Consider the following 26,844-nt stretch of genomic DNA (forward strand, 5'->3'; position numbering starts at 1 on the left):
ATTCAGGTTGGACCTTTTCCAAATACGGGGCTAGGGAGAGAGATAGCTTCTTGACAACTTTTGAGACACTTCTCAGTTGCGAAGACATATAAAAGAATCCTAATTCATAGACATATATAAGGTAACTTGGAGAGATCTCATTTGTTTGTCCATGGAGTTCCTCATTGCTTGTTTATTACATGGTTTGCGACAAAGAACAATTTAACAACACAAGAGTTAATACGAGCATGGGAAGTGAAAAAGTTGTATTTTATATGCAGAATGTGAAGAAACACGAGACCATATCCCTTCTTATTGTGCCCATATATATACAAAATCTTATCGATCTTAGGAGGTTTTTGCTCTGCCCTATTACCACCCTAGATTGGACGGATATGATTGTTCACTTCATTACCTCCATGCATAGCAAGCTGGAATTCATCATGATTCGGATGGTGTTTGACACCACGTGTATCATATATACGAACTTGAGGAGGCACTAACGTTGTTAACTTAACTCACACCTTATACAATCATTGTTAAGGAATTTTGTCTCTTTAAACTACAAGACATGCATTAGTTGGAAGGACTCATATGTCCCATTTTCGTAGTGATAATGACTACTTAGTTGCCACACCTCTAGTTTGTGATCGGATCTATTTTAGGTGTCTTTCAAAGTTTGGTTTTGCTTTAATTGTTATTCTTTAATTCCACTCCTCTACGTGGTTTTTTTGTTGAATGATAATTTTGAAATTTCAAGGAAGTAAAATAAAAATATATATTGGGAACAATGAGTAATTGAAAAAAAAAAACACAAAAAACCAAAACATAGCTTCGCCTGAGACGATGGGTAACGATTATGATCATTTTTCATGTATATAAACGGCACTCTATTAAAAATGCATATAATGATAAATACATGGCATACGTTTTTGAGAGATAAATAAGTGAGTACAACATAGGTTATAAGTTCAATAAAGAAGAGGAAATTGTAGATATAAATATCTTTAACCTCCTAAGATAATGTAACATGGCTGCGTCGATAAAATTGTAGATATAACGATTATGATCATTAAACATGAATCCCTGTTTTGAAAGTTCATCAAGACAAAAAAAAATGTATTAGCAATAAGTAAGCAATTATGAGGTATCCCCATCGAATGGAGATGATCATTATTTAAGAAATAGATAATTTATATACCTATTTATATTTTCGAAGAACTACTTTATTAATACATATGATCCATCATATGCAACCCATGTTATAAGCAAATATAAAATTTATTATCTATTTTTTTTGTTGTTTTCGTACTTGAACTAGTCATAATAAACAGGATCACACAAACATAGGGAAAGTTTTGAAAAATGTTTTTTTTTTTAACAATAGCTTTTCTCAAAAATACCCCATACCAAAATATTTTTAAAAATGCATCTCAATGTACAGTGGCTGAACCTCCAAATCATCCTTTATAAAACCTTTTATTTTTTTAAAAATAAACAATAAATTTTGATTTTATAAGCATCTTTAGAAAACCTTCAAATATCTTTATAAAACCTTGTAAAAATGTTATAACTGAAAATGAATTGCGTTTGGTTGTAATTGTGCAAACGATTAGAGTAATTTGTAAAGAGGGCCATTTTAAAAATTTCCTAAGGAAAGATATATTTTATATTTAAAGGAGATTTGCAAAACTACCTTTTTTTTACTATCCTTTTGTAACAATACCCTTTTATGTTGTCCATTTTTAAAAATACCCCTTCCCTTAAACAAAATGACCAAATTACCCTCATCTAATAGAAACATGCAATTGGAAACTAAACTTTTCCCGCCAATTTTTTTGCGCCAATTTTTTTTTTCCCCGCTAAAACAAAGTTTCCCGCCAAAAAACAAATTCCCGCCAATTTTGTTTTTCGTAACAAATTTTTCCTCAGCCAAAAAAATGATTTTAAAAATCCTTGTAAATATTTTTTGGCGGCAAATTGATTTACAAGGGATTTTAAAAGGATTTTAAAAGATTTACAAGAGATTTTAAAAAGGTTTTAAAAGATTTACAAGAGATTTTAAAAGAGTTTTAAAAGATTTACAAGAGATTTTAAAAGGGTTTTAAAAAATTTACAAGTAATTTTAAAAGGTTTTGAAATCCCTTGTAAATCTTTCAAAACACTTTTAAACCCTTTAAAAATCTTTACAAATCTTTTGTAAATCTTTTAAAGCCCTTTAAAATCCCTTGTAAATATTGTAAAACCTTTTTAAAATCCCTTGTAAATATTTTAAAATCCTTTTAAAACAATTTTAAACCCTTTAAAAATCTTTAAAAGACCTTTGTAAATCTTTTAAATCCCTTTAAAATCTCTTGTAAATCTTTTAAAACCCTTTTAAAATCTCTTGTAAATCACCCTTTTAAAATCCCTTGTAAATCTTATAAAACCCCTTTAAAATCCCTTGTAAATCTATTTCCCGCCAAAAAAATAAATTGGCGGGAAAAATATTTTTGAAAACAAAATTTGGCGGGAATTTTTTTTCGAAAAGTTTTGGCGGGAAATTTTTTTTCGAAAATTTTGGGCGGGAAAATTTTGGCGGGAAATTGATTTTGGAATATTTTAGGCGAAAAAATATTAATATTTCATTTTGTTAACCTAAAACAATTCTAAATAAGGGTAAAATGGTCATTGAAAATTTAAAGAGGGTAAAAATAAAAATGGATAAAACAAAACGGTAGAGTTGAAAAGGAGCATCATGAAAAGGGCATTAGAAAGAATTTTTCTATATTCAAAATGATTATTAAAAAAATATTTACCTTGGTTCTTTAAAAAAAAAAATTTACCTTTGATATATGATTTTTAGAGTATTTCTAAAACAATATGAGATATTTCTGAAAAACCTAAATATGAATTAAATTTTTAATTTTTTGACTAAACTAGTAATTGAATGGCCTAATATATAACTCTTTACAAAATAAATGTTACTCTCTTATTTTGCTTCTCAATTAATTTATAGAAGCTATGCATGGAATGTAATAAGTTACCTTGTGCAGCCTTTTGCTTCTTGCGCCTCCGATGAATTAAGTATAGAACACAAAGGATAACAATAGCTGCGGCTATGACTCCTACAGCTGTTCCAATTGTTTTGCCTTTACTTTTTTTTTTCTTTTGGGTTTTCTTGCTCTTCTCTTTTTTCTTCTTCGAACCTGCAAATTTATTGAGTTTATTTATATATCAAAAGGTTTGAGATTATGACTAATTGATCTAAAAATAATAGAATCAAGCAAGTTTTTGTAGTCTAGAGAAGAGTTTACTCTTGACTGAACGTCGCTTAGGAACTTCTTCATTCACAGCAACTTTTGAGCCATCGACTAGAGCTTGAAGACTTCGAGTTTTTCCAAGATCTTCAACAACAATAATCGATGATCCTTGATCATTGGTAACCACAAGAAATGATTCATCTTCTTGTCTAAACAGAGTGAAAGCAAAACAATATCACGCTTGTTTCAAACACAAATTAATTTGAGACAGTTTAAAACATTTAAAAGGCTTTTTAATTATATTCTATTATATATAATTTAATAAATCTTTATTATTAACAATGGTTTGAAAACATAAATTATAGTTTATTGGGAAAAGGGTATTATAAAACAATTAAATTTTATATATTTTGGTTGATACAATATATAAAATAGTTTATATTCTTATTATACATATATCAATATTTGTATTTATGTTTAATATATTAATTCCCAATAGGCTATAGATTTTGTAATTACGTACTTAATAATATGATAGATCGGAAAGATCGATGAGAATAAATATATAATGAATACCTTTATAAATTTTTTTTGGATAACCTTTATATATTCTATATAACTTATTTTTCAATAATAGATATTTGCATGATTATGAGGTGCTCTTACTTTGAAAAAGCAGCTCTTGTGGAAAGAGAATATCCGAAAGCTACATAGAGAGAACCTAGTAGTACGAGGAGGAAGATGAGAGGAAAGTTGGTGGAAGCCATTGCCTTTTGTTTTGCCAATGTGAGAAATATTTGTTGTATGAAAAAAAGAAAGAAGACTTTGGTATATATAGTAATTTTTCAACTTACATATTTGTCTCTACTTACTATTTTTTATTAATCAACTACAAATTATATACTCAGATAGTTAGGTGTTATTTGCGGCTGTCTTTTTTATTTTCCTTTAGTAGCTTATATAGGCTGTCTTCATTTGACTTTAAAAGTTTCTTTGATTTTAAAATGTAATAGTATATAACAATGACAAAAACATATCGGTTTTAATACAACATGTAATAACATAAGTAGCACCTAAAAGCTTTGGTCTGATTTGATTATTAATGAAATGCTTGCAAATTTTATAATATGATGTAGTCTGAAACAAAATGTGTTGTAATGGGTTGCAAGTCGTCAAGTTCCCTGTATTTTATCCATTCTAAAGTTTGAGCAAATTATGAATTTTTATATATTTAAACTTTTTTTTATCATAAATAACGCTTTGCAGAACTAGTCAAATATATATATATATATATATATATATATATATGAATTGGAGAAAAATCAATATTGCTTAAGGTCACGATAAAAAATAAATAAATAAATGAAAAACTGAGGGCCACATTTTATTTAAATTTATAAATTTAATTAGGGCTATGTAATTTAGTGATATATTACAAATGTATATATATGTTACATGTTTCGTCTGTTTGTTTGAGATTCGTAACGTCACCATACAAGTTGATCGATTGGCTATTACATTTGATGATGTAGTTTATTAGAAAATCAATTATCTATGTTTAGTGAACGATTATAGAGGAAAATCAATAATATATGTTTTTCGAATTATATTAGTATATGTTTTTATTATCACCATTTGTACATTTAATTAGAAACAATATTATGATTACTTTTTTCTGGTCTTAGAAATGGTACATTTGTTTTATCGTAGTCTTTATTAGGCACGACACTAACCGAGATGATCTGTACTCACTAAAGAAGTTTTAGATATGGTCTATAGTCTTTGTGGTCGATGTAGGAGTTTGAGGAGGAAGACTTGTAGTAGATTTACATGGGTGCAAGTATGACTTCCGCTGTAAATATTTATAAGATATGTTTTGTTAAAGAGCAACTCTATTGGGAAAATAAACAAAAATGATATATTTTAAGGGACTTGTTTGTACCGTATTTATTTCTATCTTTCCATTTTTACTAGGAGTGGGCATTCAGGTAAGCGGGTCAGGTTTGGATAAAATCCGATCGAGTACGGGTTTTTTGGGTAGAGAAGTTTAGGATCCAATAGGATAAATCTAAAATATCGGTTCGGTTTCAGTTCGGGTCTAATCGGATTCAGGTCGGTTTGGGTCGGTTTGGGTCGGTTCGAGTATAAATTTTTGGGCTCTTTTCTAGAACCGATACCCGAATTTTTGTGTAAATATCCAGATTTTTTGGGTAAATATCCGAATTTTTGGATAAAATTTAATTTTTTTCAAATAAAATATTCGAATATTTTCGGATATGGGTTCGTGTCGAGTTTGGATTCGGGTCAGGTTCGGGTCGGGTAAAGGAATTTAGGATCCAATGAATAAATCTTCAGTTTCAGGTCTAATAAAATACCATTAATTATGGTGATAAACGCCGATAAAGTACCATACTGGTGATAAACGCCGATAAAGTACCCTAAATTACCTATATTGGTGATAAACGCCAATAAAGTACCATAACTTATGGTGATTATATATACTGCAAAATCATTGACCAGTATAGCATGACCAAGCTAAACATCACATTAAATATAATTGTACATAAGAGTCATTATCACACACCGAACCTAATCTCGCCACACTACAGAGAGGCTGACATGCGACTCACATGTTAGGAGTTCCACCAACTCAGGTCAGATAACCCAGTACTAAACAAATTTACATTTGGTCAACCCTATAAATACTTCCACATTTCCCACAAATATTTAGGAAAAATCTTTTTTCTACACAACAAGCTACTTATAATACCTTAAACACGAAACCCCAGCACCGGAGATACTACCTTAAATGCTTATACTCTTCCAACTTTGTAAAAGCTTACAAAATGGCAGGCTAAACCATGGACAATCCTCAATCCAACATATATAATTAAACTCTCTTTTCCACATTCCTTCATGTTATCTAATATTGATGTCTTAGTTCATACTTATGTTATTACAAGATTATGAGCACACAAGAAATTTCATGACGTTTGGCAATGTGCCTAATCCTCAATAATTTTCAATAGAAAATCTTACACCAAGCTTTGCCTAAATGGAATTATTCGACACTAAGACACCCCTTAGTTCGACATCAACAAATTCTAATGAACTTGAGACTTAGATTAACACCTAATCTAAGAATCACTCTCTTTTTCTCAAGAGCAAATGCTCAACCCTCTCAAGTTTTTCTCTCCTTGACGGCTCTACCAGAAACCTAACATAGCATTTCTCTATTTATTCTCAGAGATCACGTTACCACCAACAGTAAATGAAAATATCCTTTTTGTAAACTAACAACTATTACGTTTTGATGTTACTTCCAAATATATTTCCTTTGATATGAAACTATATATCCACATACATATAGATGGCAAACTCTACTCTCCAATAGAATTGTGCCACGTCAGCCTCGTTTTTTTGCTGAAATGTTTTAGTGCATCCTGTTATACTTTGTACTTTCAACTTAAGCGTTGGAGAGTTTTTTGAATAACACATGATCTTCATCTAGCACTTCCCCAAGAATTTTGTACACAAGGTAACTAAAAACCTTTAATAAGCTAATTTGTTTTATTCTTACAAAACCAGGCATCTAAAAAGATTGTTTTGACATATTATGGCGTGGAAAAACTGACATATTCAAACCTTCTTTCTCGACAAAAGACACATGGAATCATCTTAGAACAACGTCTCTCACCGTCACTTGGCACAAAGGCGTTTGGTTTACTCATGATACTCCAAAGTTCTCGTTTTGTGTCTGGTTGGCAGCTCATAATAGATTACCAACGGGGGATCGAATGATGAAGTGGATTGGTGGCGCAACGGGAACTTGTGTACTTTGCGATAACAACATCGAGACTAGAGATCACCTTTTTTTCTCTTGTCCCTTTGTTTCAGAAATCTGGGCAGTGATAGCAAAAGGCATCTTCAAGGATAAGTATTCTACGGATTGGTCACAGCTTCTCGATCACGTCTCAAACGCAAACCAAACTCAGCTTGAAAGCTTCCTCTCTCGGTCTGCGTTTCAAGCTACTGTCTACACCATTTGGGGGGAACGGAACGGGAGAAGACACGGGGAGGAACCACACTCCACAACTCTTCTCACGACTTGGATCGACAAGCATATTAGAAACAAGATTTCCACTATAAGAAGGATGGGGGATAGGCGGTATGATGAGGCTTATCAAGCTTGGCTCATTTCTCGGACTTAAGTTCTTTTTTTCTTCTTTCTCAAAGATCTTCTTCATAAACTTATTTCAACCTTACGAAGCACTTCGTTGTAACACCGACTATTTTTTCTTTTGAGTATAATTTAACATTAGATTCAAAAAAAAAAAAAAAGATTGTTTTGAAATTGCAACTAAATACGCTAATTTTGCATTAAAAATACGTGTGTTCTTGTTTTCATTGTAATTAATATTTATATAAATTGTCAATCACAATAGTGATGATAATCATTAATTAATTAAGATAATTAATATTTTCAAAATCAGAGAGGAAAAGTAATACTAACATACGTAACCTGAGCTCATTCCTCCCTATATATGTATATGTATTACCAGATTTACGTTAAAATATTCATAATACAGATTAACGAAAAAAAATGAACAACGCGGTGATTTGGTTAATTACTTTGGTATTTCTAATGTTCTCTGCAACGTCAACCAGAATTGTGGCACATATACCATACATATTTCCAAAGACAAGTAAGTTTTCTAAACCTCACAAAACTTTATGAATTTTCTTTTGGTTACAATATTCAAAATTAATTAGTTCTTGTTGTTATTTTTTAAATATTGGGGAAGAAACAAGAGAAGCGGTTTGGGGTCAAAAGATAATGAGAGTGAAAGATTCATCTCGGAGGCAGTACTTCACAGCATGCACCTGGATCCGTTGGATCATCCCACCAGCCAATAAGCCCTAGCCACGATCCCATGTATTTTGATAATTTCAAGTCTTTTATCTTTATGTGGAACATTACTCTCGTTTTAGTATCACATGCAATTTAAACTAGTCGCAAATAATATTCTTGCGTTAAAAATTAGAAGATCGGTGATTGTTGGGTTTCGGATCACAAGGTGAAAAGGGAGATAAGGGTATTGTCAAATTTAATTGAAACTATAGTTACACTACTTTTGTAAAACATGTATGTGGAGGGATGGATACACATGTGTGTATATATCACGTAATTATTTTTTTATTTTTCCATCTCACATATTTGCAAAGCATGTATATTTGTAAATGATGCTACAATATTTATGGTTTGTGGTAGTTGTTTCTTCTCAATAAATGTGGTAATTATGTAAGTTTAGCCATTGCGAGTAATTATGCATACACATCATTTTTCGGTTGGTTTTTTCTACTGACCTTTTAATTTAATAAGATAATATTTTAGTTGTCTATATGCAATTCTTCAACTTCAATATTAGAAAGCTTAAAAAATCGTACACTAGAGATTAAAAATCAGCTTCTCCAAGAGTGTATCCGTTAGTTCTTTCAATTGCAGAGAACATTCATCACACAGTACGAAAAGGGCATCTACGAGTTCAGATTTTAAAAAGATTTTGCAAATCAGGAGAAATTTTTGGGTTTTGGCAGGACCAAGTCATTGCTCGAGTGTGTCATCTTGCGCGTGATGGATATAATTTGCAATACAAAAGAAATATTATTTTTATATAAATCATTACAAGTATTTTTAATTCATAGAATTCAAACGACTGATGAGTTATATCACAACGAAACAAAACAAAAACTGGAATTTGTTTTTTACAAATCCACGCGGTGCTTGTATAGATGAACAAAGGTTCTTTAACTCTGAAGCGCGTTTTATTCAATGCATAAGTTTTTGTTTAAACTTCTGACGTTTGGACTTGTCATTGTGACTTCTCCACAGAAGAACTATTAAATTAAGAAAAAGATGTTTGACTTGTATAGAAGACTTGGTAAACTAGAACTTCTATAGGAAAGAGAATTATCCTCTATAAAGAAATATTCATTAGTTGACACGAGATTAAAATACATAATATTGTAGCTAAATTAAGAAAAAGAAATTTCTAAATCTTCTTTCTTACATTTTTATTCGTAAAAGTTTCTTTGACAAATATTTACTATATAACATGAAGATTAATATAACTTATAAAATATTCCAAATATTTATATTCCTTATCACAATAATCTAATATATAAAGACAATAAAAGAAAATTATAATACAAATTTTTTATTGAAAATGAGTTCATCCTCGACATGGCGGGGGATCATAACGTAGAACACACAATTTTAGTATTAAGTAAAAATGAAACATAAAATAAGTAAGGGAAAACATACCATTTTCCTTTCACGGCTCTCAAATGTCATTGCACCCGTGTTGTGTGTTGGTACCGCCATATCGTTGTTGTCCTTCATATTCTTTGAGTTTGTGTGTGAAAGGAACTGTGTCTCCTACATACTCCAATATTAAATGAAGCCTTTCCAAACTTCACCGTTTAAATCCTTTGGCAGCTTCTTCACTTCTATCCAGTTTTGCTTCCACTCGTACAAATTGTTTTTGTATAGGAGGCCATTGTTTGGCTCAAGAACTCGGCACGTACGCGATTCGTATGTTTTGACTTCCAATTGAAATCTTGCTACGAAATAAAATTAGAAAACATATATTAGACGATGTCTAAGTAAAAGTAGTTTTAATGAAAAACAAAATATAATGTCTACTTACCACAAAGATTTTGTACCATGTCTCTTTCACATCATTTGGAAGGTGTGGAGATTGCGGATATGGACTTGAATGGTGATTATAATTTTTTTTGTTTTGGAATAGACTTGGTGATGCCATTTTTTTTTGTCTAAACCTACAATATGGAAATAATATACATTCTTTTTCTTTTTTGGGTCTATGTCTGTATATTCTTTTAGGCCAGAAACCATGGTCTTTTATATAGTCTCTTCCCAAGTATTACTCGAACTGGCAACGTCGAAATTTTGTTTATGAATTTTTGTGAGTTAAGGTATTGACAATTGATAATAGTATTAAAATTGTTAATGTAAAAAAAAACGATGTTAAAAATTAACTGAAAACCGAATCAATTACTAGTCGCTCCATCTTTTTTTTAAGAGAATATGGTTAGTTATTGAAAGATGATTCTTTATTGATCATAAGTGGCAAGGTACAATAGAAATCATATCTTAAGTTTCTCGTAAAAGTAAAAACACCACAACTGAACTTCAAAGAGAAACGAAAAGACCAGTTAAGACAAATTTTAGAACGCCTCAAGCGTGGAACTGTCTTTGGTGATACGTCATACCGCCTTTATTGACAATTCTTAAGCCACCCTATGTTGTCAAATATATGTTGAACCATCTGTATTGACAATTTTTACTGATACAATAAAGAAGGTATCACCTTCCTCCCTATATATACAGAGTTACGTTAAGAAATTCCTAATACAGATTAAGGGAAAAATGAATAAAGCGTTGGTTTGGTTAATTACATTGTTATTTCTAATATTCTCTGCAACACCAAACAGAGTTTTGGCCCATCCACCATACATATCTCCAAAGACAAGTAAGTTTATAACACTGACAAACTACATGAATTTTCTTTTGCTTATGAATATTCATAACTAATCAGTTCTTGTTGTTATTGCAATATTGGGAAAGGAGCAAGAGAAGGGGTTTGGGATCATAAGATAATGAAAGTGAGAAAGATTGGAGTTGGAGCCAGTAACTCAGGGCATTCACCTGGAGCCGGCGGCATCCCCTAGCCCCAATCTTATTGTCAGTGTTGTTTTAGTTTCATGCGATTTAAATTAGTATCATAAAACACACAGCCTTGGCCAAATGACCATACAAGACTCCAAGTATTTGTAATAGACCTTCCAAAGTAAACAGAGGATCCTCAAATACATCATCAAATTAATGTTTTCACTACAAAATAAAAAGTTTGTTGCATCAAAAAATGAAATAATACTAATTTAAATTATTGATTGATAATAGGTATAAAAATTGTATTTTAACATTCAATTGCAATAATTTATGCTATTATTGATATGTGTGGCATGGATTCATTAAAGTTGATGAATAACTAGATCCATTTGCATTATTTTCACCAAACAAAAACAATTCCATGGAAAATACAAAATTCTAATAAAATCAAGACGGACGGTAGAATTAGAACCCTAAGAGCATCCACATTGGTGACTTTCTTAAAAATGTCTTTACTAATTTATTATAAAAAAAATACTATTTTAATTTTGAGGTATTTATTAGCCATGTATGGTGTCTTTTAAAGATAAAAAAAAATGTCTCCACAGAGACATAGAAGACACGAGTCTCTCAGTTAAAAGCACTAAATAACATTTTTTTTTTAATATTTGAAGATACCGTTTTTTTTGGTGCAATGAGGATGGTCTAATGTTTCAAGCAACTCGCTTTTTTTTTTGTTGTCATTCGAAATTAATTAGAGCTCAAATGAGTCATTCCTGAGGAATGTTGTTTACATAAATGATATGATGCAGTTGGACACGAATCTTTCGAGCCAAGTTATTTGCTTTAATATTTGCACTATAAGAAATTAAAGATAAAAAAAAGCTTGTAAACTCTTTCTTGTCGCTCTGCAATTCTTCCAAGATTACTGAGAAAGCCGATCATTCGGTTGGGGAAGACACCATCTTCACCAAATCTAAACAGTCTGTGAAAAACGCCACATCTTAATTATCAACATTAATCATACATTTTATTGTCCATAGGAGGGCTTCCACTTCTACATATAGAGAGAATAGGTTTCGTCTGAGGTTTGCAACTTCCAATATTGGTGTCTCTCCATTCAAGCAACTCACCACTATGGTCAAATTTGTAAATTTGTGATAACTACTAGTTTTTTTTTTCTGTGTGCAAACGATAACTACTATTTAAAATAATATATATATATATATATATATATATATATATATATATGTGATTGTAAAGAAATCTCTAATATATTTATGAAGATTATATTATACATTATATTTTGATTATGGATATTAACGTGCATTTTCTGGAAGTAAGCTTTAAAATTGCAAAAAATATAACCGGTAATTGATTGGTATAATTGTATTATAGAAAAACCTTTTAACCTTTTTTTATAAATACTTATAAAGTTATAATAATTTAAATATACTTTTCAAAAAATCTTTATAGTTCAAGGCTTTTTGTTTTCTTGCAAATTTCTCTTCAATAAATTAACAGTTTATGCTTATTTTTTTTCTTTCTATATATTATTTTCATCGTTTCTCATGGAATATACTTTTAAATTATTAAAATTTTGAAAATGGAATCTTCTCCCCCTTTTTCCCCAACGCTCTCATCGTCATAGAAATCTGAAATTCGCCAAAGCCATCGTAGAAAAGTGGAGAAGAAGAATCTCTTCGCAACCATTTCAAATGCAAGATCTCTTCGGTTCAGTTCGCCGCTCACTTGTCTTCCGTTCTACCACCGACGATGAGAATCAAGAGAATCATCCTCCTCCGTTTCCTTCTCTCCTCGCCGATAAAATCACTTCCTGTATCCGCAAATCAATGGTTTTCGCCAAATCCCAGTCACCTCCGAATAACTCCACCGTACAAATCAAACCTCCGATTCGGTGGCGGAAAGGTCAGTTAATTGGCCGTGGCGCTTTTGGTACTGTGTATATGGGAATGAATCTCGATTCCGGTGAGCTTCTCGCCGTTAAACAGGTTAGTTTGAGTTTGAAATTGTTATCCGGTTTACTGATTCTGATTTTGAAATTAGCGTCACTTTAATGGTTCTTATTTGTCATTAATGGAATCTATAGGCTTAATCACAGATTTCTACTTCGTTTTTGGTTTTGGTTGTCACTGTATTTAGTTTCAGATTGATTATGGTCAGATTTTGGAATTCAGGGTTTTAAGCTCTTAGACTTGTTTTTGAATCTTTTTCTCAGGTTCTGATTACATCTAATTGTGCATCCAAGGAAAAAACTCAGGTTCATAAACAAGCCTATTTGTTTCTTGTTGATATTGTGCTACATTTTTTTTACATTACATGACTTTCTTATTTTGGTGAACAAAAGGCTCATATTCAGGAGCTTGAAGAGGAAGTGAAGCTACTCAAGAATCTCTCTCATCCAAATATAGTTGTAAGCAATAACGTTATTGTTTTGTTGCAATGCTGATTGATTCAGTGTGTTTGTGTTTTCTTTTTTATAACTTTTGCATTCTTTGTTTGGCCTTAGAGATATTTGGGTACGGTGAGGGAAGATGAAACTTTGAATATCTTGCTTGAATTTGTTCCTGGTGGATCTATATCTTCACTCTTGGAGAAATTTGGAGCCTTTCCTGAATCTGTAAGTCGCTCTGTTGAAAAACTATTGGGTTTCCTGAAATGTTGATGATGGTAACATCTTTAAACTGTTTGAAAAAGGTTGTTCGGACATACACGAACCAACTGCTTTTGGGATTGGAGTACCTTCATAATCATGCCATTATGCACCGTGACATTAAGGTACCTATTGTTGTATCTTTGCGTTTAAAATATCTCGTATCCTTGCCCTGCTTATCTGAGGTTCTTCTATTCTCACTTTCTCAGGGTGCTAATATCCTTGTGGATAATCAAGGATGCATTAAACTTGCTGATTTTGGTGCGTCCAAACAGGTAGCGGAGTTGGTAAGTCAATTTTTAGTCTCCAACTTCTACTTCAGTAAAACCATTCTGCTCTCAGTTTTCTAGTCTTATTCAAGTTTTTCATATAATATACTCCTTATCATGATTTCGATTAATATACTTGAGTTTTCTCTAGGCTACTATTTCGGGTGCCAAATCTATGAAAGGAACTCCCTATTGGATGGCTCCAGAAGTTATTCTTCAAACCGGGCATAGCTTGTAAGCATTACTTCAAACATGTTTGTAATTGCTAGGTTACATGCTTTGTCGCCAATCTAATATTACCTTGGTTATTCTATGCAGTTCTGCTGATATTTGGAGTGTAGGATGCACAGTGATTGAAATGGTGACTGGAAAAGCTCCTTGGAGCCAGCAATATAAAGAGGTACTTAATTTTGTATGCCTTGTTATCTATGAATAATTCTGTTTCTTGAACTTCTGTGGATATATATTCTTTTCAGATTGCTGCTATTTTCCACATTGGAACGACGAAATCGCATCCTCCAATCCCTGACAATATCTCCTCTGACGCAAATGATTTTTTGCTCAAGTGTCTGCAGCAGTACGTTACTTTAAACTCATAAATTAATATTAACTTATGTCACTTCTTTTGCTTCTTGTCTTGTTGATTGCTGAAACACTGTCCTGTCTTGGCAGGGAACCAAATCTGCGGCCAACCGCTTCTGAGCTGCTAAAGGTGAAATGGTCAACAGAGTAAATGAAATCCAATCAGGTCTCATATTTCAATGAGTCATAAATGTTATTGCTTTTCTTTTATTGGCAGCATCCATTTGTTACGGGCAAACAGAAGGAATCTGCGTCTAAAGATCTTACTTCATTTATGGTGAGTTCACATTATCCATCTATAGAATATCATTTTAGTTTTTACTTAAGGACTTTTGATAGGATATCTCTTTGGGTACAAATTTTCAGGACAATTCATGCAGTCCTTTACCATCAGAGTTGACTAACATTACGAGCTAGTAAGTGCTGAGGTGAAACCAAAACTTTTAAGCTGAATTTCTGACTGCTGATCGTTTTCTTTCTTTTTCTTTCTTACAGTCAAACATCTACGAGTGACGATGTAGGAGACATCTGTAACTTGGGTAGTCTGACTTGTACACTTGCTTTCCCTGAGAAATCAATCCAAAATAACAGTTTGTGTCTGAAAAGTAATAACGGGTATGATGACGATGATGATAATGATATGTGTTTGATTGACGATGAGAATTTCTTGACATATAATGGAGAGACTGGCCCTAGTCTTGACAATAATACTGATGCCAAGAAGGTAATCTTCTGTGTGATTAACCTTTCTCATCTATATTTCAGATGATTTTTCGAATAATTAAACCATTTTCGGTTTCATATTATTTCAATACAGAGCTGTGATACCATGAGTGAGATCTCTGATATTTTGAAGTGCAAATTTGACGAAAATTCTGGAAACGGAGAAACAGAGACGAAAGTTAGTATGGAAGTTGACCATCCATCATACTCGGAGGATGAAAATGAGCTGACTGAGTCGAAAATCAAAGCTTTCTTAGATGACAAGGTGGCTCATTGATAATGTTATGTTTCCTCATTGCATTTATATTCTACTCAGAAGTTTATAAACATTGACTTGGTTGTGAAATATCTTAATCGTAGGCTGCAGAGTTAAAGAAGTTACAGACGCCTCTGTACGAAGAATTCTACAACGGTATGATCACATGCTCCCCCATCTGCATGGAGAGTAACATCAATAACAATAAACGAGAGGAGGCACCTCGTGGTTTCTTGAAACTGCCTCCAAAAAGTCGGTCTCCGAGTCAGGGCCATATTGGTCGATCACCTTCTAGAGCAACAGATGCAGCCTGTTGTTCCAAGAGTCCAGAAAGTGGTAATAGCTCTGGTGCCCCGAAGAATAGCAATGCAAGTGCTGGTGCTGAACAAGAATCAAACAGTCAAAGGTAAGTCCAATAACAGTTATTGTTCTTCTTCAAAATTGAGGTTTAACATTAATTATCTAGATTCATTCGTTGACGTTAAGTAGGAACTAAAACTGTAGTAGTGTGATTGCTTGTCTTAAGATATGATTGCCCTCCATTGCTAGCAATTGGTTCAATGGTGACATTTATCTCCTTTTCTTAAACATCTGGAATTGAGTTGTTTTTGGCTTTGCAGTGTCGCGCTGTCGGAGATAGAGAGGAAGTGGAAGGAAGAGCTTGATCAAGAACTTGAAAGAAAGCGAAGAGGTAACTGCATTTTTCATGAATTCTTCGTCATTTTTGTGGTTTCTCATTTATAGACCACACATCATACGTATTCAAACTCAAATGTTGTTGCAGAGATTACACGGCAAGCAGGGATGGGATCATCCCCGAGAGATAGAAGCTTGAGCCGACATAGAGAGAAGTCAAGATTTGCATCTCCAGGCAAATGATCTGTACAAAAGAAAAGCAGCCAATTTTGCACTTTTGTCTGTAAGGCTTGTATTGCTTTTGATCTTTCGATTTGCTCATCTAGTATATATGATATAGACATAAAATTGTGCCAACTTAAAGTTTGAATATATATAGATAGCTAAACTATTTGCTTAAGTAGGGTGTGATGTGAGAATGTTGGTGCATATTGAGTGTTAAGCCAACCACAGAACAAATATTTTCGAGAAATTATCGAAAGCTTTGTTTACTTTCGAAAGCTTCGTCTTCTCAGTGTCTCCAAAATCTATTCTTGTGTGAACGTACGCTGAATTTGCTTTCTACTCAAAGTGCTTCGCATAGGGGTAGCGGGTAGGTTTTTTACTCATGTGGCTTCATGGTAAACGTTGGTGGGTTATTCATTTTTGCGATAACTGAGTTTGTGTTCTTGTAGAATGAATTGAGACTGATGATAATTGTACAAACTCACGAAAACGGAGATTCATCACCGCATAAGGTTTTAAAGGCCAAAAATGCAATATCTTATATAAGTTTCAAGGGAAATGGTGATTTGAGTGGTATACTTGTAGAGTACCAAGCGATTTGTAAGGAGAACCATGAATGAATTGTCGGGATACAATTGCCATTGTTTGGCCTACAAATCCAATTGAATGCACATGTTTAAAGATTCGGTGTATTTATCTGTTTGTTTAATCTAGTTTCTTATGGTTTGTCAGTTTTAGACATGAAATTAGTTGTTAAGTTTAAGTACTTTACAACATATATATATGGGTTTAGATAGACTTCTCTAGTCTTTATATATTGGACTTTATGTGGCCTCCAATAAGTATAACCTAAACCTTGTTATATGAAAACAAACCAATCCGTCTTAATATTATTTTGTAGCTTTTCTAATCGACAAGACCCTATGCATAACCAAAGTCTTATACCACGGAATAACGCCACTGCATGAAGGCTGAAGTCAAACTTTAGTAAAAAAAAAACCCGTATTTTTCCAAGTTTTTACAGGTTTATATCTATACAGAAAAACAACAAAATCGGGTAACAGATGAACGACATGTGCTTTATAGTTTCTCTGCCCATATTAATTAATTAATGGGACGACCAAATTTTCCAACCACAGTTCTACGATCCTTTGGTCGGCGCCGTGTGCATGCATGGTTGTTAATGGCCAAGATGTCTTTTAATCGTGCATAACACTATTACAATCCCAAACATGACTAAATACATTAGTCACCTTTCAAGAAAATATTTTCTATTTTTTTTTTCTATCAAAAATTTTAATACCCTAAACATTTTCTTATATAACCCCATTTGATGAAATCGTTTTCCTCATCCCACTTAGGCACTTTTACAAACACACAAAAAAAACAAGAACTAGCTAAAAGGCAAAACACTAACCACGCGCTCCGCAATGGCTATCACACGTGCCTCCTTTGCGATTTGCATCCTCCTCTCTTTGGCTACCATTGCTACTGCTGATTATTACGCTCCCTCATCTCCTCCGGTTTACACTTCACCGGTTAATAAACCCACGCTTCCACCTCCGGTTTACACTCCACCGGTTCACAAACCTACCCTTCCACCTCCTGTTTACACTCCACCTGTCCACAAGCCTACACTCTCACCTCCGGTTTACACTAAGCCAACTCTACCACCTCCGGCTTACACTCCACCGGTTTACAATAAGCCAACGCTCCCAGCTCCTGTCTACACTCCGCCTGTTTATAAGCCTACACTCTCCCCTCCGGTTTACACTAAGCCAACTCTCTTACCTCCGGTTTTCAAGCCTACACTCTCTCCTCCAGTTTACACTAAGCCAACTCTCTCACCTACGGTTTACAAGCCAACACTCTCTCCTCCGGTTAACAATAAGCCAAGTCTCTCGCCTCCGGTTTACAAGCCAACACTCTCTCCTCCGGTTTACACTAAGCCAACTCTCCCTCCTCCGGTCTACAAAAAGTCTCCAAGCTATTCTCCTCCACCTCCATTTGCACCAAAACCAACCTACACTCCACCCACCAAACCATACGTCCCAGAGATCATTAAAGCCGTTGGAGGCATCATCTTATGCAAAAACGGCTACGAAACCTACCCTATTCAAGGTATAAAAAACATAATAATATACAGACTTCATGATTTAATATCTTTAATTATTACAACATTTTTGGTTTCATAACCTTGAAATTCGAGGTCGAGGACCGTATACTCGGGACAACGCGGTTAATAATACAATATGGCATGGCCTAAATCATCCATCCTAAATGGACTAGGAAATACCGGAAATTACGAATTTACTAATTAGAAAATTTGGTTGATTAATTTCATGTACGTAGGAGCGAAAGCAAAGATTGTGTGCTCGGAGAGGGGGTCATACGAGAAGAGTAAGAACGAGGTTGTCATCTACAGTGATCCAACTGACTTTAAGGGATACTTCCACGTGGTGTTAACCCACATCAAGAACCTATCTAACTGCCGTGTCAAGCTCTACACATCTCCCGTCGAGACTTGCAAGAACCCAACCAATGTCAACAAGGGTCTCACCGGAGTTCCCTTCTCGATGTACTCCGACAAGAACTTGAAGCTCTTCAACGTTGGTCCTTTCTACTTCACCGCCGGTTCCAAGGCTGCTCCCGCCACTCCCAGATACTGATCATCACATTTTGATTTATGATGATGATCTTGCATGGCATTATATATGACTATATGAGGTCTCTTTAATCAATTTATTAACTGATTTTTTTCCCTTGAAAATGTTCTTGTTTGTTTGTTCCAAATTCATTTGATTCGTTGCATTCTATCTTTAATTTATAATAAAATTGTAAGAGGTATGTACATCATTGTTTGACTTATGCGAGTGATTATGCATGAGAAATTTAATATTGATATGTACTATTTTGAAGATGATAAAAGATACATTGGTTAAAGTTTTATTTTATTTCACCAAAAAAAAGTTTTTGACCATTGCGTCAACGCCTGTATACACCTCTGTACATATAAACAACATTTCGCCTATCTTTAAAAACCAAAAAGAAAAAACAACAAAAGTTTAGAAGGGTCATGCTCTTGTCATTAACTATACATTAACTGCATCTTACAATTAAATAATTGATTATTTTGGTGAATCTTGATGCTATTAATATCATGCTATGTATGAGTATTAACAATTTATATATGTTAATTACACTGTTAAAATAGACTTAAAAGTGAGGGATAGAATCATTCAACTCATCTATAACTTGAAAACATGTCTTTTTAGTGATCCATGTACCGAGCGGGACGGTAGGCAGAAACAGAATGTAAAGGCAAAACATGTTGGTTAATGGGGGGAGAATTGATAAGACATGTTCATGATTATATCGAAGAAAAGTGTGTGTGTGTGTGTGTACGCGACTAAGGTCATGTAAATCTTATAATGGCTTCTTTAGGGTGGATTTTGGTGATTCTTGGAAAACTAATTTTGTGATAGAATTCTATCTCTTTATAAATTTGTGTTTTTACCATCGTTCAGTCTCTAACTGAAGAGAAAAAAAGTATCTCTGTGGTATTATTTTCTCTTCTTCTGGATAAAATTCTTGGAAGAGACACTTTTCAAAATTTGCAATTATGAACCTTTAGCATTGAAACTTTTTTTTTTTTTTAAAGATTCGATATGTTTTCAATTAGATCATATCTTAGTCATTTTGGGACATCCAATAAAATTGGAATGACGATACACACCATATATTAAAATAGTTTTCAGTCATATATTGTGACAAGCATGATGATATATGTTCTCATATTTTGTCTTCATCCTCCAACAACTTCGGTGGCTCCAAGAGCAAGAAAAATGAGCTTCTCCATACGCAATGTCATCTCTATGAGACTCTTCGAAGTCACGTCTTCGTTTTTCCCGATCACCTCCTTCACTCGCTTTGTTTCGTCGAAACAAATCATAGCATCATAGTTGGCGGTGTCTGGAGATACCTTGAGCTCTGAAGCAGCACTCTTGAGAGACATTACTATGCGAAGGAAGGAATCTTGGCACTCCTTGAACTGTTCCTTCAGAGCCGGTATCTTTTCTATTGCTCTATCTGCAGATTTCACCAACAACTTGGCATAGGGTAAGTCAATGCCCCTGATCACGACTTCCGCAAGTGGGAGCTGTAGATTAAAAGATTATCATTTTTAAACTGCAATGTGTTATTGGTAAATATTTAATACTAAGAACGAGTCACAAATATAATTGGAATAGTATATCTATTTTGTTTGTTAAGCTGTGAAAATTGTTTCCACAACTTTTTAACAATTCACGACTATATATCATTCAAAATTTTGTTTTTGCAAGACCCTATGCACATATCTAAATATAGATGATAAATAAAACATAAGTTCAAAAATTTAATCAACAACCCTTACATGTTAACATATGATAAAACATAATTAAAATATGCAATTTAAAAACTAATTTAAGGTGGATATGTGGGTTTGATATTATTACCAAGCCAGTGGCGGAAGCCGCAAGAGGATTGGCGCTCAACGTTTGCAAACAAAAGGTTTTGTCTTCAACGGATTGCATCTCACATAATTTATCTATGTATTTTGTGGAGGTCAAGGCCGAAGCAGACACTATGAGAAATTGTAACAAAACTGCCACTGAAAGGACGAAGAAACAATCAGAAGAAGAAACTATTTCCTCTACCACTTGTGTACAAATTGTGAATTTATTTTTTCATGTTCTTGCATTTACTTTATACCTTGTAAAGTGATCGGCAGAATCTTTTTCTTCATGATTTGTTAGCATCTAGTAAAGAACGAAATCTGACCATTATATATTTTTCCTTATGATTCAGCATCTATAGTAAAGAAATAAATCTGACGATTAATTATACATTTTTCCTCATGATTTAGCATCTATAGTAAAGAAAGAAATCTGAGCAATATAAAATAATTTCCATTTCTAGAGTAAAAGAACTGATTTTTGACAATATATTTTCCTTGTTAATTTTTATCATACTATAAGCTTTACATATTTGATTATGTTTTATTAATTGTATTTTTTAATCATCACGTTTTGTTAATTCTGTAGAAGTAGCAAGCTGTAATTAAAAAAGTTAGTTAAACATATGATATCAATATCATGTTTTATTTACCTTTCGCTATTTAAATATGAAACTCTGTTGTGGGCTAATACCTGTAATCAACTTTTAGTTCAGTACAGAAAGGTTGTAATACAAAAAAATCCAATTTAAACCTAGGGCTGTGTATTGAAACTAGATTATAACCCGCGGTATACCGCGGAGACAATTTTTTTAAAAAATTAGTATATATAAAGTCTGCAAATTATATTTATCTATAAAATATTTACATTTTATAGTTTACAATTGTTATTAAGTAACATCCTTCCAAACCCGTTCCGCCAAACCCGTCCCGTTAAAAAACTCCGCGGTACACCGCTAATTTAAATAAATATTTTATGGGATTGCAATTATATTTTAGTTTGTCAAATAAATTTTTTTTTTAAATAGTTGTCAAAATCTAGTTCAAATATTGGAGAAATAAGATTTAGTGAACTGATAGTAAATGTATTTATTTGCGTTTTGCTCATTTTAAGGGATTGCAATTGTATTTTGGTTTGTCAAATATTTTTTATTTTAAATAGTTTCCAAAATCTAGTTTAAATTTTGGAGAAATTTGCGTGATATATGGGATTAGAATATATTTGGAATATGTTTTGTTTGTTAATCAATTTATTGCCAAAAGAAAACCAATAATTAAAAGCCAGGGGCAGGTATTGTAAATAAGTTCGAACTCTAGGATTTATTTCACAAAATGGCTGCAAAAATATATATATAGATAAATATTTGGGGGTGTTTGGTGGTGTTTCCATATTTTGGAGATTTGTTGAGAGTTGGATAATTGGTGATTTGGTCTGATTGGTTAGATTTTTATTTTTTTATAAAGAAAATAATGGGAGGTTTGGTTAGATTTATTAGAGTGATTTAGAAATAGTAATTGGTATTTGATTAGACTTATTAACAAAAGAAAGAGAGTTAACAATAATAATTAAGAACATTTTCTCTCCTATTTTCTGTGGTGGTTAGAGACGAATCAAAACTGATGCAGAAAAAACAAATTGGACATCGACGAGAGACAAATGCTCTGTGAATTAATGACTTCAGTCATCTCTTTCTTGAGAACATTGGATGGATAATTCCTCATTTAAGGGATTTATAAGGAAATGTGTCATTTTCTCTTGGTAACATGAAAGAAACTGAATATTTGGATATATTTCACAATGGTTCCGGGAGAGAATGAACAAGGTATTCGAAGCTTTAGTTCTTTGTATATGCTTGAAATTTGAACAACAATCTCATAGGAGTTAATCCAATTTGAATTTGTGAACTTTTTCCTTATATGTACTACTGATTCAAACAACATGGTGGAAGGTGAAATACCTCTTTCGTTGTTCAACAAAATAACATCCCATAATATGGAAGTATAGTGGTGCATGAGCAAATCTTAAAAAGAATTTATATGGTTATGTATATCACCACAATGTCCTTATATTTTCAATTAAACATCTCGAGAGTACTCTAGAATTGAATGTTCTTGAACTCGATTAATTTGAGGATGGGTAACCGAGAATTGATTTCTCGTAGTGTGTACTGTATAAATGAAGATAAAATACGGGAAAATATCACATAATGATTTATAGGATTGGTAACCAAGTCTTTAAAACCCCTGGAAGTAGCGAACTAACCGCTAGACAAAGGATGGGCCAATAGACTAGGGGAGGACATGAGACCTATGGACGGTTGCAATTGGAGAGTCACAAACAAGTCCAGTCATTTGCTAATGGAACTCTCGGGAAGCAACATATTTGGATATCAAATCTCTATATTTCGTAGCATTATTTCTACAAGGCAATAATTTATTAGGGGCTGTTCCAAAGACATTTGTAGCCAATGTTACCATACCTGTTATGAAAATTAACAAGTTGTCAAGTTCATCCACATTCAAAACATAAGTGTTCTTGTTTTATGGGATAATAATTTAACATGTCATATTCCTCACCAGTTGTGTGATCTAAGGAACATCCACCTTTTGGATCTTGCTAACAATGGATTCATAGCATCTTGTCTCAGCAGTATGGTGGGAGGAAAGTGGATGAATCATATTTTCATAATTATGAGATTGGTTACAGTCTTTATGATGTCTTCACTACTTATGATCCTGAACAAAACTCCACTACCATCCGGCCCAAGTGGATAAGGCAGAGGTGCACATGCCTAAAGCTCATCCAAATGTTTAAAAACTCATAGATTAAAAACCCATTTATTTTTGAAAAATATTAAAATAAGGCCCAAAACAAATTAGTATGAATCAGAACCCAAAACATTAGAATATTTGATAAGAAAAAACTCTTAAAAATATTTGTTGCCCCAAGGCTCTTATAGTTATAATTGTTGGGCCGGGGCTGTCCACTGCGACATAAAATATCATCAGTACATAGTTCAAATCCTTGCTTGTGTTAGATCCTGTGGAGTGTGGACTATTTGGCAAGGGCCGTACTGAAATAGAATTTGTCACAAAACCATTTGGATTTTGGAGCAGAGCTTGGTTTTACATCGTTGACCCTTTCATCCACTATCTTCTATTGGTGTCAAACCTTTAATATCCTAGTCTTTTTGTTGTACCCATTTGTTTGTTCATTCATATACCTTGTAATGTGTAGTGAAAACAGAGTTATGGTTTCCATAGGTTTTGGAATTCATTAGTGAAAAACTATACCCCACAATTGGCAAAAGACTAGGAACAAAATCAAAATTTGTTTCTCTGTTTGTGTCATCTTTAAACACGCTCCTTGAATGATGTTTCTCTTGTCCACTTTTGCAGAAAAGTCTGCTCTTTTATTATTACTATTATTATAATGCCTTTTGTCCTAAAAGACATCACCACACTTCTCTCACATTCTCTCAAGTTCCAAGCTTTCTTTAATGGCGATTATCACAGAAGAAGAAGAGGATCCAAAAACCCTAAATCCACCGAAGAACAAACCTAAAGACTCTGACTTTACGAAATCTGAATCAACTATGAAGAACCCTAAACCCCAATCTCAAAACCCTTTCCCATTTTGGTTCTACTTTACAGTAGTCGTCTCACTAGCCACAATCATCTTCATATCTCTCTCTCTGTTCTCTTCTCAAAACGATCCAAGATCTTGGTTTCTCTCACTCCCACCAGCTCTTCGTCAACATTACTCAAATGGACGAACAATCAAAGTCCAAGTAAACTCAAACGAGTCACCAATTGAAGTCTTTGTAGCTGAATCAGGTTCGATTCATACAGAGACTGTTGTAATCGTTCATGGGTTAGGTCTAAGTTCGTTTGCTTTTAAGGAAATGATTCAATCTCTTGGATCAAAAGGGATCCATAGTGTTGCTATTGATTTACCTGGAAATGGGTTCTCTGATAAGTCAATGGTAGTGATTGGTGGAGATAGAGAGATAGGGTTTGTGGCTAGAGTTAAGGAAGTTTATGGTTTGATTCAAGAGAAAGGTGTGTTTTGGGCTTTTGATCAGATGATTGAAACTGGAGATTTGCCTTATGAGGAGATCATAAAGCTTCAGAATTCGAAAAGGAGAAGCTTCAAAGCTATCGAGTTAGGGAGTGAAGAAACTGCTAGAGTTTTAGGTCAAGTGATTGATACTTTGGGTTTAGCTCCTGTGCATTTGGTTCTTCATGATTCAGCTTTAGGGTTAGCTTCGAATTGGGTTTCTGAGAATTGGCAAAGTGTTCGAAGTGTAACTCTTATTGACTCTAGTATTAGTCCAGCTTTGCCGTTGTGGGTTTTGAATGTACCGGGGATTCGAGAGATTTTGTTAGCGTTTTCGTTTGGTTTTGAGAAGCTAGTGAGCTTCCGGTGCTCAAAGGAGATGACTTTATCGGATATTGATGCTCATAGGATACTTTTGAAGGGAAGAAATGGGAGAGAAGCTGTTGTTGCTTCGTTAAACAAGTTAAACCATAGCTTTGACATTGCACAATGGGGTAATTCAGATGGGATTAATGGTATTCCGATGCAAGTGATTTGGTCTAGTGAAGCGTCTAAAGAATGGAGTGACGAGGGGCAACGTGTAGCTAAGGCTCTTCCGAAAGCAAAGTTTGTCACACATTCAGGCAGCCGGTGGCCTCAGGTTAGATATTCTTCGGACTTTTAAGTCATTTTAGTTTTATTGAATTGGTCAAAAGCAGAAGGTTTTGTGTTTATACTAAAATCAAGTATGTATCTCTAGTAATGAGTAAAGTTATAACCAGATCCAATTTCAAAATTTAGAGCATCTTTATCAACTATTTTTGAGATTGTTAGTATCGGATTGTTCTCTTGAACATACTTTGTTCTCCCATTAGTTTGTATTTTACTCGGTAGGAGCAGAGCATCTTTAGCTCTATAGCCTTTATTTTTGGGCTGCTTGACTTGTTTGAAGAACACAAACTTGTGTGGTCTTCTAGTTGTAAAATAGCAAAGGCACATTAATCTGAAACTGTGACGTTTTCAAGTAGGTGTAGAGTTCTTACTGGAACTTGTATCATTGAAGGGTATATATTTGAGTATGTTCAAGATTGGTTTTCGTTGTTTTACTTATCGTGGTTTTTCGGGTTTAATTCCTTAAAACTTGTGGTCGTTTTGATAATGCAGGAAAGCAAATCCGGCGAGCTTGCAGATTACATATCAGAATTTGTCTCTCTCCTCCCTAAATCCATCAGACGGGTTGCTGAAGAACCTATCCCTGAGGAAGTACAGAAAGTGTTAGAAGAAGCAAAGGCTGGTGATGACCATGACCATCATCATGGCCACGGGCATGCCCATGCTGGTTACTCGGATGCTTATGGTCTTGGTGAGGAATGGACTACTACTTGATATGCCTTTTGAAGTTCTTGTTATTATTTTACGATGTACTCTTAATCTTATGACTATTTTGAGATTTTTCTTTTGGGAGTTTAAAGTCTGAGATACTACTTCCAAATATGAATCTGTGTTTTGTACTTTTTGTTTGTAAGTCATCAAATTTCAATAGAAAAATATCTTAAAGTCATCATATTTTTAAATATCTACATATACATTTTTGCAGCCATTTTAACAAATAAATCATAGAGTTGGACTTATTTACAACCCAATGCCATTAATATTAAATCTTTTTCCAAAATAATTAATTTTCCTTTAAATTCTTAATATAAATTGTTAATCACATTATCAATCAAATTTAATCCAAACAAACTTCATATTAATCCCTTAAAATTAGCATAAACGTATTTGTTAATAATATTTTAAAACAATATTTTTTGTTTAAATAAATATTATTCTTACTAAACGTTTTTTGTTTAAATAAACAAATTCTGTATTTAAACTTATTTACAATGTCATGCTACCGTATTAATTATTTAGGAATGAAAATATTTAATTAACGATTTAAATCTTCTAAATCCTTACTTTTAGAGTTATTATTATGTCATTTACCTAAAAGGCAAAAAAAATTATTTTTTAAAAATATTATTATTTATA

At 33.2% G+C, this 26,844-nt stretch overlaps 7 protein-coding genes, 4 long non-coding RNA genes and 2 pseudogenes across 14 annotated transcripts; 9 read left to right on the forward strand and 4 right to left on the reverse strand.

Moving 5' to 3' along the window:
* Positions 1-800: 800 nt before the first annotated feature.
* Positions 801-4,004, reverse strand: AT1G54950 (uncharacterized protein). Its single transcript, NM_001333681.1, has 4 exons — positions 3,888-4,004; positions 3,276-3,430; positions 3,006-3,167; positions 801-1,065 (listed from the first exon to the last, which is right to left on the reverse strand). Exons 1-4 carry the CDS (start codon positions 3,986-3,988, stop codon positions 1,052-1,054), a joined length of 432 nt encoding a protein of 143 aa, NP_001319235.1. The 5' UTR covers positions 3,989-4,004; the 3' UTR covers positions 801-1,051.
* A 1,822-nt stretch (positions 4,005-5,826) lies between these two features.
* On the reverse strand, positions 5,827-6,308 carry AT1G08013. The gene has a single exon (NR_139353.1). It is a non-coding gene; the product is annotated as an other RNA (long non-coding RNA).
* Positions 6,309-6,461: 153 nt separating this feature from the next.
* On the forward strand, positions 6,462-7,547 carry AT1G54955 (annotated as a pseudogene; the record flags this gene model as incomplete). Its single annotated transcript has 1 exon — positions 6,462-7,547.
* Positions 7,548-7,818: 271 nt separating this feature from the next.
* On the forward strand, positions 7,819-8,145 carry AT1G54953 (uncharacterized protein; the record flags this gene model as incomplete). The annotated part of the gene is made up of 2 exons (NM_001333682.1): positions 7,819-7,927; positions 8,027-8,145. Exons 1-2 carry the CDS (start codon positions 7,825-7,827, stop codon positions 8,143-8,145), a joined length of 222 nt encoding a protein of 73 aa, NP_001322991.1. The 5' UTR covers positions 7,819-7,824.
* Positions 8,015-8,393, reverse strand: AT1G08017. Its single transcript, NR_139354.1, has one exon. It is a non-coding gene; the product is annotated as an other RNA (long non-coding RNA).
* AT1G08023 lies at positions 8,123-8,506 on the forward strand. The gene has a single exon (NR_139355.1). It is a non-coding gene; the product is annotated as an other RNA (long non-coding RNA).
* A 967-nt stretch (positions 8,507-9,473) lies between these two features.
* AT1G08027 lies at positions 9,474-10,001 on the forward strand. The gene has a single exon (NR_139356.1). It is a non-coding gene; the product is annotated as an other RNA (long non-coding RNA).
* A 615-nt stretch (positions 10,002-10,616) lies between these two features.
* Positions 10,617-11,181, forward strand: AT1G54957 (uncharacterized protein). The gene is made up of 2 exons (NM_001333683.1): positions 10,617-10,777; positions 10,873-11,181. The coding sequence occupies exons 1-2, from the start codon at positions 10,675-10,677 to the stop codon at positions 10,974-10,976; spliced, it is 207 nt and encodes a 68-aa protein (NP_001322992.1). The 5' UTR covers positions 10,617-10,674; the 3' UTR covers positions 10,977-11,181.
* A 1,307-nt stretch (positions 11,182-12,488) lies between these two features.
* Positions 12,489-16,789, forward strand: NP2 (NPK1-related protein kinase 2). Of its 2 annotated transcripts, NM_001333684.1 has the most exons (18): positions 12,489-12,929; positions 13,157-13,198; positions 13,286-13,351; positions 13,448-13,558; positions 13,636-13,716; positions 13,801-13,878; positions 14,012-14,094; positions 14,179-14,260; positions 14,337-14,437; positions 14,533-14,572; positions 14,660-14,719; positions 14,809-14,858; positions 14,938-15,166; positions 15,260-15,430; positions 15,526-15,827; positions 16,042-16,112; positions 16,206-16,649; positions 16,732-16,789. In NM_001333684.1, the coding sequence occupies exons 1-17, from the start codon at positions 12,636-12,638 to the stop codon at positions 16,298-16,300; spliced, it is 1,956 nt and encodes a 651-aa protein (NP_001319236.1). In that variant the 5' UTR covers positions 12,489-12,635; the 3' UTR covers positions 16,301-16,649; positions 16,732-16,789. The 2 variants fall into 2 exon arrangements, with proteins under 2 accessions (NP_001319236.1, NP_175894.5); NM_104370.5 differs by lacking the exon at positions 16,732-16,789 and having other exon boundaries at positions 12,513-12,929; positions 16,206-16,565.
* An 824-nt stretch (positions 16,790-17,613) lies between these two features.
* On the forward strand, positions 17,614-19,217 carry PRP1 (proline-rich protein 1). Its single transcript, NM_104371.2, has 2 exons — positions 17,614-18,403; positions 18,635-19,217. The coding sequence occupies exons 1-2, from the start codon at positions 17,713-17,715 to the stop codon at positions 18,949-18,951; spliced, it is 1,008 nt and encodes a 335-aa protein (NP_175895.1). The 5' UTR covers positions 17,614-17,712; the 3' UTR covers positions 18,952-19,217.
* An 870-nt stretch (positions 19,218-20,087) lies between these two features.
* AT1G54980 (Plant invertase/pectin methylesterase inhibitor superfamily protein) lies at positions 20,088-21,068 on the reverse strand (the record flags this gene model as incomplete). Its single annotated transcript, NM_104372.1, has 3 exons — positions 20,088-20,441; positions 20,779-20,933; positions 21,035-21,068. The coding sequence occupies 3 exons, from the start codon at positions 21,066-21,068 to the stop codon at positions 20,088-20,090; spliced, it is 543 nt and encodes a 180-aa protein (NP_175896.1).
* Positions 21,069-22,552: 1,484 nt separating this feature from the next.
* On the forward strand, positions 22,553-23,875 carry AT1G54985 (annotated as a pseudogene). The gene has a single exon.
* Positions 23,876-24,231: 356 nt separating this feature from the next.
* Positions 24,232-26,394, forward strand: AXR4 (alpha/beta-Hydrolases superfamily protein). Its single transcript, NM_104373.2, has 2 exons — positions 24,232-25,477; positions 25,981-26,394. The coding sequence occupies exons 1-2, from the start codon at positions 24,278-24,280 to the stop codon at positions 26,200-26,202; spliced, it is 1,422 nt and encodes a 473-aa protein (NP_564672.2). The 5' UTR covers positions 24,232-24,277; the 3' UTR covers positions 26,203-26,394.
* The last annotated feature ends 450 nt before the right edge of the window (positions 26,395-26,844 follow it).

The sequence above is a fragment of the Arabidopsis thaliana genome (assembly GCF_000001735.4).
Source record: "Arabidopsis thaliana chromosome 1 sequence".
NCBI lineage: Eukaryota > Viridiplantae > Streptophyta > Magnoliopsida > Brassicales > Brassicaceae > Arabidopsis > Arabidopsis thaliana.